This window comes from Hyla sarda, chromosome 6 (assembly GCF_029499605.1).
Source record: "Hyla sarda isolate aHylSar1 chromosome 6, aHylSar1.hap1, whole genome shotgun sequence".
Lineage (NCBI taxonomy): Eukaryota > Metazoa > Chordata > Amphibia > Anura > Hylidae > Hyla > Hyla sarda.
The window spans coordinates 101,825,850-101,839,552 of record NC_079194.1 but is presented as its reverse complement, the minus strand read 5'-3'; the positions used below and the strand labels follow the sequence as shown (position 1 = coordinate 101,839,552).

The 13,703-nt window shown below is 38.8% G+C and overlaps 1 protein-coding gene across 7 annotated transcripts in view; it reads left to right on the top strand.

Annotated features, from left to right (window-relative positions):
* MAGI1 (membrane associated guanylate kinase, WW and PDZ domain containing 1) overlaps positions 1 to 13,703 on the top strand; it is a 550,433-nt gene that overhangs the window by 526,405 nt on the left and 10,325 nt on the right. For all 7 annotated transcript variants that reach the window (XM_056524555.1, XM_056524556.1, XM_056524557.1 and 4 more), the window contains 3 exons: positions 2,892 to 3,095; positions 8,176 to 8,266; positions 8,364 to 8,424. In XM_056524555.1, the coding sequence (XP_056380530.1) occupies positions 2,892 to 3,095; positions 8,176 to 8,266; positions 8,364 to 8,424 (356 nt within the window). The remainder of the gene's footprint in view (positions 1 to 2,891; positions 3,096 to 8,175; positions 8,267 to 8,363; positions 8,425 to 13,703) is intronic.

The window sequence follows — 13,703 nt, the reverse complement described above, 5'->3', positions numbered from 1 at the left end:
TGGTGCATTTATGACGATAGGGAAAAAAAAAAGGGTCTGCTCTTTTTTTTTTCTTTGGGAAAATACCACCCCCTTTGTCCAAAATGTTTAAAATTTCTGTAACAAAATGTCTGTCTGTGCAATGTATTGGTTGTATGCTTATTTCATCTTTGTATATCTACCACCTATCCTAAATGAAAACTAATACTGAAACATAGACCAGGATATCTTCTCACCTTTGGTCTGTGCATTTTTATTTGTGCACAATTCACTTTCTTCCTTTCGCTTGTCATCTTGCATTGTGTTCCTCTGTGAGGGCGCTGGTTGCTTTTGCCTGATAAAACTATTTCCACCCGCTTTTTGGCTTCGTGTCCAAGGTGGAAGGTGTGGGAAAGGGGAATGCTTTTTACATTCATTTAATAATTTTCATTCACATCTAACAGTGAACAGAACATTGGCAAGTACAAGTGGGCTCATATGTCCTGCAGTATAGTGGGCTCATATGTCCTGCAGTATAGTGGGCTCATATGTCCTGCAGTATAGTGGGGTCAAATGTCCTGCAGTATAGTGGGCTCATATGTCCTGCAGTATAGTGGGATCAAATGTCATGCAGTATAGTGGGCTCATATGTCCTGCAGTATAGTGGGCTCATATGTCCTGCAGTATAGTGGGGTCAAATGTCCTGCAGTATAGTGGGCTCATATGTCCTGCAGTATAGTGGGGTCAAATGTCCTGCAGTATAGTGGGATGTACTGTGACTAATACAGAGAGGGGGAAGTGGTGTAGGGACCTATTAACAAACCCTAGAAATAATCTTCCACAATTGTTAAAAGCACAATGTATTAAAGTTAACAATTCTATAAGGTCCTTGTATTTCTTCTAGATATGGCTTTCAGTGTATATAACATGTATTTTTATAGAGGCACCCTGGTTGTGAAACACTGCTTTATAGGAACTTTTACTGTCTGTGCTCCTTGTTAGCTCATATCATAGAATGCTTGCATTGGATTATCAAATTTTATTATAATAAATAATCCATTTATGGTTCATGGAGCGTACAGCACAAACGCCGGCTGACTCACCTATATATTTTGTTCTGCCAACTTTAAAGCATATGTGTCATATCATATAAAAAATAATGGTTATGTATGTTACTTACAAGGTCATACAGATGCTTTTCATGTATTTTTCATGTGTCTAGCTTCTGTATTTGGCTCACAAATGCCTTTTTCCTGCTGCTCACTCATTCTGACATCCAATGCTCAGGAAGGGGCATTTCCGAGGCAAGCAATGAGCCCTCCCTCACTAACCATGCATTCACTTCTTCCCCAAGTTTTCTGTGCTGTGCTGGATCACTGCAGGCTGCACTGTTACCCGCTCCTCTCAGTTTTTATGCTGCAGTTTGATAGGACAGGAGTAAGCACAGAGGAGTGTTAGTCCCACCCTCACTTACTAAACTTTGTCCCTGCTTGTGCTTAAGCGGGGACAAAGATGCTGCGGCAGCTGGACAGGATTATGATCTGGGTGGTATAGGGACCCCTAGTGGTCTTTTTTTTTTTTTTTTTTTTTTTTTTTTTATAAACCATGATCTCTATAAAAAGGAGATACATTTCTGTATGAAGTATATTAGAAAGGTTGATGTTTTGCCAAGAAGTACAAAATATAAAAAGTTTTTGATTCTGATGGTGCCCATTTAAAACAAGCTGGATTACCAGTATGCCAGGGATATACTATAAATGTTCCGTGTTGAAGTACCCTTCTAGGGCCCATTCAGACAGCAGAATCCGCTTAAAATGTTCTGGGTGGATATACCATGCACAGCAGGCACCAACTCAATTAGTCTGCACCAGAATCACTCACATTTGTGGTGTCTCCATTGACTGCAATGCATGTCCAATGGATTTCGCTGTCACCTCATATGTTTGCCTTAGATAAGAAGAACATTATCTTACAATAATTTATCTGTTGCAGCTTTGTCCTAATGGTTTTGGGCCAATGATTTTATGATGCAACCAACCAACTGTTCTCCTTTATTCATGTAGCCTTCAAGATGGTTAGGATTGGGCACAGTGAGGCCAGTCAGTTATATATAGGAGTGTTCCTACTAATAATCTGTAAAATGATTTGTGAATGATTGGCCATCAGTTCAGGCAAATCAGTTCAGTCAACACAAGAAAAAGTCTAGCATCGCAGGCCATTTTTTTCTTTTCTTTCTTTTCTTTGGAGGGGGGGGGGGACAGTAGTTTGGATATGATCATTTATAATTTTACAAAAATGATTAGCTGAAATAGTCAAAATCTTTCATTTTGACCTGCTTGCATCTTATGTGTATGGCTCGCTGCCCCAATGTTTTTGTCTTTCTATTATTTTAGATTTAGACAAATTGGTCTTCCAGACAAAAGACCTTCACTGGAGGCTGGTTCTGTTAAATGTTTTCCATGAGGTTCTTGTAACATTTTATTGAAACTGGTAGACCTCAGGGACTCATACAAATGCTAGATAACCATAAAATGTCTACCTTAAATAAAAGTAGATTAAACTTTAAGGGATTTATTTATACCCATGGTGCAAAGAGCAATATGTTAGATAATATCCTGTAGCGAGTACCAACTGGCCTTTAGCAGTTTAGTGTAGTAATGCTGAAAAATACTGACAGTGGATCCGCTTCTGCAGCCTACAAGCATACATTTGCTCTTAGCTGCATTTAGCGAATATGCAAGAGTCAGCAGCCTTGCCATCTTGTCCTGACTGGTTGTCTTGCCAATGTTTTTGTTCATATGAGCAGCACAGTTCATCTAATAACGTTTGCTTAACGCATTATTAACCCTCAACCTTCTGTTTCCTTTCTCAATCCTTCTCTTCTGTCCCCTTCGATGTCTTGTCACTTTTAATAAAAATTGTGACATAAAAAGCCGGAAATGCATGTGTGGCCATGCCTCATAAAATAGGTCGGATAATCGAAGGAAGCCCAGCTGACCGATGTGGCAAGCTGAAAGTGGGAGACCGGATACTTGCTGTAAACGGATGTTCCATCACCAACAAGTCACATTCGGACATTGTGAACTTAATCAAAGAAGCTGGAAACACTGTAACTCTACGCATCATTCCTGGGGATGGTAAGATATATATATATATATATTTTTTTATGTATATATATTTGCATGTTAAATGCTCTTAATTTTAATTTTTAATTTTATTTTTATGCAGTAAAAAAAGGATTGTGAAAGATAATAATGATAATAATAATAAAATATGTAGAATAATTTTTGAGTGGACTTATCAGTGGTAACTTTAATATTGGGCCTAATAGGGAAACTAGACTTATTTCTTTCAGTGACCCTGCACAAAAGGGTTTCTGAGTTCTCCCAAACAGAAAGTTTGTAGTCCCTGCAATAGAATTTGGTTCAGTAATCTTCATTAAAGGGGTTATCCAGGAAAAAACTTTTTTATATATATCAACTGGCTCCAGAAAGTTAAACAGATTTGTAAATTACTTCTATTAAAAAATCTTAATCCTTTCACTACTTATGAGCTTCTGAAGTTAAGGTTGTTCTTTTCTGTCTAAGTGATCTCTGATGACACGTGTCTCGGGAACCACCCAGTTTAGAAGCAAATTCCCATAGCAAACCTCTTCTAAACTGGGCGTTTCCCGAGACACGTGTCATCAGAGAGAACTTAGACGGAAAAGAACAACCTTAACTTCAGAAGCTCAAAAGTACTGAAAGGATTACGATTTTTTAATAGAAGTCATTTACAAATCTCTTTAACTTTCTGGAGCCAGTTGATATATATTAAAAAAGTTTATTCCTGGATAACCCCTTTAAATACTGACATGCATGTGAATTTGCTATATATTGTAGGTGCTAATAGATAGTAAGTTGCACACTACTGGACCATCCTTGGTATAAATTGTTCATTGGATATTATACTGGCCTTGTCTTTGTTACTCTGACTGTTTGGAGGGTTTTGTGCGTACAGAATCCTGAAATGTAAATCCAGTAGTGTTATCCGTTCATGTTATTAGACCCCAGTAGAAGGTGCATGAGGAAAGTAGTCTGATCTTAGAATGCATTTCATTCTATAGTTACATACTTACATTGTCTATTTATATGAGAATGTGATTGTCATGAAAAAAAACTTTGGTATCACCTGTCTTACTCCACAGTCTACAGTCTGCATTACCCCAAAATCTCTATTAAAAGACTTAACCTATTTGCTACAGTGAGAGCTTCAAAACTTTCCTTCACCAAAAATAAATAAAAAATATTACATGCTAAAAATGTCTATGGCTAGAGATGAGCAAATTTCCTAAGATTCCTTTTGGTTCTGATTCAGATCTGTTTAAGATTCAGAAGTGCATCTGATTATCCCACAGTTGCCCATGCAAAGTATGTTCTTGCAGAGCAGAGATTCTTTGAAACACAGTCCCTGCTCCTACACAGTGGCTTGGCTGGGTGCAGGGCCAAGTGTATGTAAGATGCCGTGAATACGGCCTCACTGCTTATCAAAATACAAAAAGTTTGAATCCTAATGAGTTATTTTTTAATCCATCTATAAAAAATACTTTTTAAAATTAGTTTTGCAGTCCTCTCCACACTACATGGACATCTGGTTTCATGATCCTAGTAGAGAGAATTACATTTAATATCATTAGTGTCTGTTATTACTGGGCCATGTAAAAAGTAGCACTAGGGAGATATTTGAAGCTGGGAATGGAGAGGAGACTGCTTCCATCTGACTTGCCGGCCGTTCTCTTAGAGATGTTCATTAGAGCGTATATAATCAGGGTTAATAGTTAATTAACTGTGATATTACTTTTAATATTAGACACAAGTGTCAATTCTGAAGTAGGGGATGGTGAAAGGACTGCATTACCGTTCATTTACTGCAGCTGGGAGGAAATCTAGGCCAAATTATATTATTTGTGGTGCACAATTATTAAGTAACCTTCACCACTTCCTAGCAACACGCTATGTTCAGAATGGTTCTGCAAATCCACTTCAAGAGCTTTTCATTTTTATTTTTTTCTTTATATGGCAAATATATTTTTTTCCTGTTCGTTATTTTAAAATCTATAGAAATCTGCAGCTGGAAGAGAATTGCTTAAACGTTCATGGCTGTTGGTTAATGGCTGTTAGTTTTTGTTGAAGAGAAGTTTTATATAGAGGAGCTGCCATAGACAAGACTATGTCCATGCAGAAGTGGATTGATTGTCACTCTGTTTTGTTTGTTGTTTTAGTGCCAGTATGGGTTTTTGTTTGGGGTAGTTTCTAAAAATCTATGTGGAAGTGGAATAGAAAAGACAAGGGTAGTGCCGTTATTTTAAAGCCAAAGAGGAAAAAAAATTACAGGCAGCTTATACCCAAAAAGGATGACTCTCTGTCCAATTCCAATATATTAGAAGACTGAAAATAAACTGGTTTTCCCACTACTGAAACCCTTAAATGGGTTTTCTGAGACTTTTTTTTTATACAGTATAGGCGATCAGTCAACACCCCGCATACCCTCCAGCTGCCGATTAGCTCTGCGGTTTCCAGCAGTGCATAGTGAAAAAGATTAATGTTTTCTGCAACTAACCTGCAGTTACCAGTGCTGCCACTATACAATGAACAGCACAGGGATTCTAACCTTTTGCAGTGTGCAGTGTAGGATGCTAAATGGCTGTTTTGCAGGGGTATTTGTTGTTGGCACCCTGCTTATCAGCAATTGATGGTCTATTCTGTGGTTAGGTAATCAATTTTAAAATCCTGGAAAACCCTTCTAAAAGGAAAATGTCATCACTTTCATTATGTCACACGTCATCAGGGTGGGTCCTGGGGTCCATCCCATCAATTTTAATTGATTGGTTTTTCCTTGTTTGGGTATGCAAATCGATTGATTAATCATGGCCAGCGGGGCAGGCAGAAGCCACCTCAATGACATGTGGTTAAGGCAGCATGAAAGTGATGACATGTTATCTTTAACAAACAGCTGGACAGTCTGACAACCAGTGTATCGTTACCCTGCAGTGCCACCGCAGTTGAAATTGAGCACTACATTGTGACCATTGAAATCAGTGCACCCTGCTTAATGCATGAGCTTGCTAGGTCCTTCAGAGAGACAGAAACTCTTTGAAGCCTCTGTCTGCTTCAACTTCTCTACAGGAACTGAAAATGCCCTAACAGGAGTTTCTATACATATTAAATTCTGAAAACATATGCCCTTCTGTTATAAAAAGCTGCTTTGTAATATAATTCCCATGAAGGGATAGTCTTATAAAGACACCTCCTTCCTGTATTTCCTTTTGGGATATATGGACCTCACGCTGCAGAAGGCTCCACGTCTCTGAACCTCCTATATAAGACATCTGTAAGTGGATCTCTGCCTCCGGAATCGTCTCTGCTAAGACCTCTTAAAGAAATATTTTTACAGTTGAAATCTATGTAATAAATGCATTTATGGCCCCAAATCAAGGAAAAAGACTCCTAGGTGTATATAGAAACTGAAGACACAGGTCATATTTGTATTGGTATTCGGCATGATTCTGTGTTAAAATGATGTAACGCAGCAGAGTTATAGGAAAAAGGTGTATTTGTTAAGAACATATCCTATGTCTATGAAGTGCTTACTCCTGTAATGCTTTAAATATGATGCAGTTGATGGTTCTGTGTAATGACCCTGATCTTGTTTAATAGATAAAATACCTTCAGGCCTTTTCTCGGCTTATCATGCAAATTACAAAATATGTCTAATGCACTTTCTTTTTTGTACATTTCTGCTACTAAATTGTTGATGCGTGTGGTAAAAAGTCTGCAGAAAATATGAAATGCATAATATAATAATAAGCTTCGGTGGAATCAAGATTTTTTTGTGTTTAAGAGAAAATGTACTATGTACTGTCAAGTGGTTGCTACCAGTATTTTATAAACTACAACGAATCCTGAACCCATTGTAAGGGGCGGAGGTGGATGGGGGTAGAGGGGTTATGTAGACTGGCATTTTACAAGCTGCTCTTACATAAAAGAACACTTAAGTATGATGCAACAGATATAAAAAGAGGTGCCCAACTCTTAAAGTGGTAGTCCCAGCTTGTCATCTTGCTTTTTTACACCCATTTCCTGCCTGTTTGCGGTGCAAAGAGGGGTTTGTAAAACCGGAAAAAGCTGAATTTATGCAATTTGCATAACTCCCATTGGTTTAAATAAAAGATTTGCAAATGGTGTAACTCTGCAGGCTATGCTGTTTACATAACTCCTCAAGTTACATAGACAGAGTAGCCCACTGGTCTACATTGTTTGCATAGTTCCCACTAAAGTCTATAGGAGTTATGCAAATTGTGTAACTTCCTACTTAGGCTGTTTCCTGTTTTTATGACCACCTCAGGCCACCGCAAACAGGCAGCAGATGACAAACTAGGACAGTCCTTTTAATTTATATTATGCATCTTTGGCTATCCGTGTATCATTGAACTAAAGTCTACAGATTTCAGTTTCAGGCGTAAATTATAATCATTGGGTCTGCCAGAGGCCATACTCCCTGTTTTTTTTATTTTTAAGAAATTTACAAAGCGGTGCTAAGACACTGAAAAATCCCAAATCTTAGTGCTGATACATCTTGTGCAAACTTACTAACTATAAATTCTGGTATGCCAAATATTGTACATTTCCCCTATATAATTTCTGCAATGCCAGATATTTTTACCAAAACAAGAGGGCCCACATATTTTGTCGAGGGCCCACACATTTTGCAGCGACAACTGTGGTGTTACACAATGCCCATTGAAATGAATGGGTGTTGGGCTGAGTCTTCCAAAGGGCAGTTACTCTAAGAAAGAGAGCACTAGATCCAGAAATATGGACAGGGTTATCCCAATAAGACCAGTTAATACACCAAAATACACAAAATATTAAGTGAGAGGACAGGAGCTCCCTGCATAGCTTACAAGTACACTTCAACATGGGTAATGAATTTGTTACAACATTAGATTAAACGCAGACAACTCCCGTAACAAGACAGGTGTTCTCCTTTTCCACGGCTGCTTTCATTACAGCAAAAGAATCATTTGTTTAGTGAGATTTCCACTTTTACAGATAACTAATAGGCACATTATGCAAAGTAAACAGCGTAATTACTGCAGTTACTGAATGTTATTAAATAGATCAGTGGAAAGTCCCTGCCTGCTTTATGTTGACTGAAGAAAATCTTTAATTCTTGCAGAATCTTCTAACGCTTCATTATTGACCAACGCCGAAAAGATTGCCACAATTACGACCACGCACACACCTCAGACAATAGCCCAGGAGACAAAGTAAGATGCCATCGAAGGGATGTTCTCCGTACATGTTGTTGTGCTTATTTGTTGTTTGGTTACATTGTTTGTTTATTTATTCTTTCTTTAAATCTAGGAACAATGCAAAACCAAAGCAAGAGCCACAGTTTGAATTTAAAACTCCATCCGCTACACAGGTAAGAATATAGCTATAGTAGTTTTAGCATCAGTTTTATGTTAGATTGTATTTTGTGTAAAGGAATTCTTACAATTTAAGATTGTGTTCTTTTTTTTTAGTAACCATTCAAGGCTGGGGAGGTGCATACCCATTCCTCCCTTGTATTTGATATAGGCCCTAAATGTCTTTTGTTTGCATTACTGTTTTAGGGTTGGTGTGCCATCTCCAATAATACATTAATTCAGTGGTTGCATATTAGATAGTAGTTCAATATTTAGCACTGAAATGTTACAGCATTGGGGTCATTGATTGATATAGATATTTAACAAGAACACTTTGTCTTAAAACTTTTGCAGCACCTTTGTAGCCTTTGACTTGCCTGAGATTACAGCGATCAGGATACGGATTTGGCCCGAGTCCCTTAACCAAATCTGTATCCCGAGCTACAAAGGTGCCACCAATATTTAAACAGATACTCTGCTGCCTGAAGCGTGACTGGAGATACCCTTTAAAGGGATTGTATGACCTTTAAAAAAAAAACAAAATAACAGTGCCAATATTCTCAACGGGCTGTGTTTGGTTTTGCAGGTTAGCTCTATTCACTTTCATGGAACTGAACTACAGTACCAGAAACAGCTCATTGACAACAGTAGTGCTATTGGTGGTGCAAACTAATGCAACCTGCAATGATGATGTGCCCCTATGTCCACTAGCCAAAGTGTTATACAAGGCAGTTAAGGCCATTGTTTGGCAGCAGTGGTGATGAGAGTATTTAGTTATATGGACATGTAAATAAAACCAGGGGTGTGTGTGGGTTGGGCTATACGGGTAAGTATGGTAGCATTTTTTTGTGGGGGTTTTAATACAATTTTAACTGGTGATCATATTGTTAAAGAATTAGGAAAACTATTGTTATTTTTGTTACATGCAATACCACATACTACCACTATGTGGTGGTACATTTTCATCAATACAAAAGGGCCCAACCAGCCGTCAGAATCAATTTACATTAAAAAGTGTAGTAGCGTTCAGGTATTTTGTGAATTTATAGAAAGAAGTAGAAATAATATGAGTCCCTCTGTAATTGTATAAGATGAGCTGCAGGAATGTTGAGAGACCTTTTGAATTCTTCTGTATGCTCGCAGTATGTTTTGCAGTGTCCTGATAAGCCTTACCCTTTAGCAACAAACAAAATAATTGGAAATGTGTTTCAGTAACTTGCAATACATTGGGCATAGAGTATATTTTTCCGAAAACGGTATGGTTATGGAATTTTTTATAGCACATTTATCAGTTTTGGGAGACAGATATTGTGTTGATGCAATGCTCACTTAATCCAAGCAGCCTTTCAAGCTAGCAGATAAGGGGTCGTAACTCACTTCAACGAGCATCGAACAAAACAGAAGATGACAGATATTATACTTGTATCGTGGCTGGAAATATTCTTACTGGTGATATGAAACAATAGTGCTATGTAAAGGGAAAGCATTTTTGTATCATGCAGACATTTTAGTTACCCCAAGAAAATATTAAGGTTGTTTTAATACTGCATGTATTTAATAATGTATCTGATACTTTAAAGGGGTTAGTGTAGGCCACATTGAAATCAAACTACCCGTATTTTCCGGCGTATAAGATGACTTTTTAACCCCGTAAAATGCTCTCAAAAGTCAGGGGTCGTCTTATACACCGGGTTTTGTCTTATACGCGGGGTGCTGCAGTTGGCCGGGACACTCGGGTATGGATTATCCATACCCCGGGCATCCCGGTAGAGATTAACATCCCCCGTCACATTCGGGACATCCCTGTGTCCAGAAAGATCTTTTAGGGATGCAAGGATGTCCCGGTTACCTTTCAGCAGGCCCCATGTTAACTTAAAAAACACAGGGACCGCCAGGAGGTAGCGCATGCAGGGACATCACTGACGTCCTGTGTGTTTGCCCATAGCAACAGCAGAGCGGAGCAGCGAGGACACGCAGGCATCGTAAGTTACCAGCATGTCATCTTCGTTGCTCCGACCACCGCTCCTCCGGCCTCTAGGCCACAGCAGTAGATCATGACCCCGGACCAGGGGAGCGGTGGTCAGAGCACTGAAATGGGGGAGTACACAGACATTCAGCCTCCAGCCATACACTGTATATGGCTGAAGGCTGTATGTCTGTGGGGGAACTATACTGCCAACCTAATGTGGGGGAACTACAACCTACTGTGGGGGAACTACAACCTAATGTGGGGGAAACTATACTGCCAACCTAATGTGGGGGAACTACAACCTAATGTGGGGGAACTATACAGTACAGCCAACCTTATGTGGGGGAACAATACTGCCAACCTAATGTGGGGGAACTACAACCTAATGTGAGGGAACTATACTGTACTGCCAACCTAATGTGGGGGAACTATACTGCCAACCTAATGTGGGGGAACTACAACCTAATGTGGGGGAACTATGCTGACAACCTAGTGTGGGGGAACAATGGTAAGGTACCGTATCGCAGTAGAGGGGTAGTCTTATACGGTGAGTATATCCCAAAACTTCATATTTTAACTGTAAAAGTTGGGGGTCGTCTTATATGCCCAGTCGTCTTATATGCCGGAAAATACAGTAAAATATTTATTAAACACCATATGTTTACTTTATAAATAGTCATTGGGATCCCATTATAAAGGCAGATCACTCCATTGTTATGGGTGCCATGATGAGAGGGGGTCTGGCTTACATTATAAATAGTCCTTAGGAGCCTACCATATAGGCAGACCACTCTACTGCTATTGGGCGATGATAAGAGGGAGTTTGGCTTATATAGGGTATTTATTAACTAATATTTATTAACTAAATGTATTTATTTTTCTAATTAATACCAAACACTGATGAATAAAGGATAATAATGAATAAAGGATCCTCTGTTCTCCAGATAATAGTGTCATATTTCATTGTTATCCTATGTGTGATGATAATATGAAAACTGTTGAACAGGAAGTATTTATTAGACTTAGGCTTATTATTAGACTTCGTGGCCAGACAAATGGAAAATGCAAGATTTTTGTATTATTTTATAATATACAGTAGACAATAAAATGGAAATTGAAAAAACGTTTTAAAATGCTTAAAAAATAAGTAAAAACTTTATTTAAACAATAGGTCATTTTCTGATAACACATTCCCTTTAACTACTGTTATTCCTTTCCTTCATGCAGTCATAGAGTTATATAATTTAGCTCTGATTTCCTGTAGCCACCACTAGAGCTTTATTATTTAACTCTATGGTTGTGTTCAGGGTAAGCAGGGAATTGCGAGCTCTGGATCCAGAACATGAAGTTCTGACTGCCTTTAAAAATATAAAATTAATCTGCACAGAATTCCTTGTAATTAATGACATGATACTATAAAGTCGTCTGAATCTGTCCACAGTAAAATACGGAAAATTGTGCCTATTTTATTTATTTTGCTTAACCAACTTAAAAACCTTCATATGTTATCATCTGCTGTCTACAACATGTTAAATGTACATAATTTTACTAACTGGTTCCTGGTTTTTGTGTTCCTACCCCATATCAACACAGGACGATAGCTTTCCTTGTTTTAAAGGAATTGTATCACCTAGATTATTTTTTCTGATTAGATCCAGATACTAATTTCTAATTTTTTACTTTCTGATAGTTATTTTTTTTATTTCATTTTTGGACATACTTATGGGGGCAGCCATCTTGCCTGAGCTGTTTTAAAAGCATTTAGTGATATTCTTTATTGCAGGACCCATGGACTATAGACCACAATAGACAGGAGCTGTCTCATTCACATGAATTGGAAATGTTACTGGACACTTTCTGTGACCTTTTCAAGATTCATTCTATAGGGAGGGGGTTGCTGAGCTTGAGCTATTGTGAATTGTCTATCTACTGGTGTCACCTTTTACTGTAATCCTGTCTAAGATGAGAAGAAAAGCATTACTGAGAAAAGATCTGTACAGAACAGAAAGTTTCAGGCCTAGTGGCCAGAATGAAAGCTGCAACATTTCCTGATTGTTTAAAAATATAAAAAGTAGAACAGAAAATTAGAAAAAAAAAAAAAACAATCACCAAATATTCTTTAAAAAAGAAAAAAAAAAACAGGGTTAACATAAAAACTTGATTTAAACAATAAAACATTTCTTTAAGACACATTGGGGGATATTTATCAAAGTTGTCTATGTCCCGCATATATAGACCAAACTTCAGAGTGTTTGGCTGGTCTATTGTGCGCCTAATTTATCAAATGGCGCACGGCTCTTGATAAATTCTGTGCACAGACTTCATGATCCATGCCAGGGGTCTGCAACCTTTATGACAAAAAGAGCCACTTGGACCCATTTCCAAAGGGAAAAAAAACAAAACTGGGAGCCGCAAAACCATTGCGACATTTAAAACAAATATAACCCTGCATATATTGTTTCTTACCTTAATGCTATTTATACAGGATCGTGCAGTCAGCTGTCAATCTGAAGAAAAAAAGGACTTTCACTTAACAATGTAAAATATACTTTTGGGGTGGGCTTTTTTTGGACCCAGGCCTGGGGTGGGCTTTTTTTGGGCCCAGGCCTGGGGTGGGCTTTTTTGGGGCCCAGGCCTGGGGTGGGCTTTTTTGGGGCCCAGGCCTGGGGTTAACGCCACGCTGTCAAGAGAGTAATGTATTTTGCATACTCACCAGCTCCTCGCATGGCATCTTCCTCTCCTGGCGGCGCTCCTCGACTGAGGCGCAGGCCGGCGATGTCACTGTCATGTGACATTACATTGTCACATGACAGTGAGGATCCACGTGGCCCCGGAAGAAGAGACTCTGCTCTGATGGCACCAGGGCAGGTAAGTAAACCGACGGCGGCTCACGGGCTCAGATCATTCCGGGACACTGCATTGTCCCGGAATGAGGGTGGCCGGGAACCGGAACCGGGACAGACTCGAGGAGCCGCGGCAAAGGACTAAAAGAGCCGCATACGGCTCCGTAGCCGAGGGTTGCCGACCCCTCATCTATGCTTTAGTCTATATTTAAACCTTCTCCAACATGGTCTGACATTTCAGCGTACTTTCAGACGATGCGACTTGTCGCTAAAAAGTCACTTTTGATAAATTCAGCACCAATGCATTTTTCAATGCATTTCAGTCTAAAATAGACTAGCATGCATCATGTTCTAAAAATCCTCTAGAGCAAAATCGCAGAAAAGTCGCACATATTTAGACAAATTTAGACAAGAAATCCTTTGATAAATCTCCCCCATTGACTTTAAAGGGGGTGGGCTGTGTTTCTGTGCACATGATTTTCAT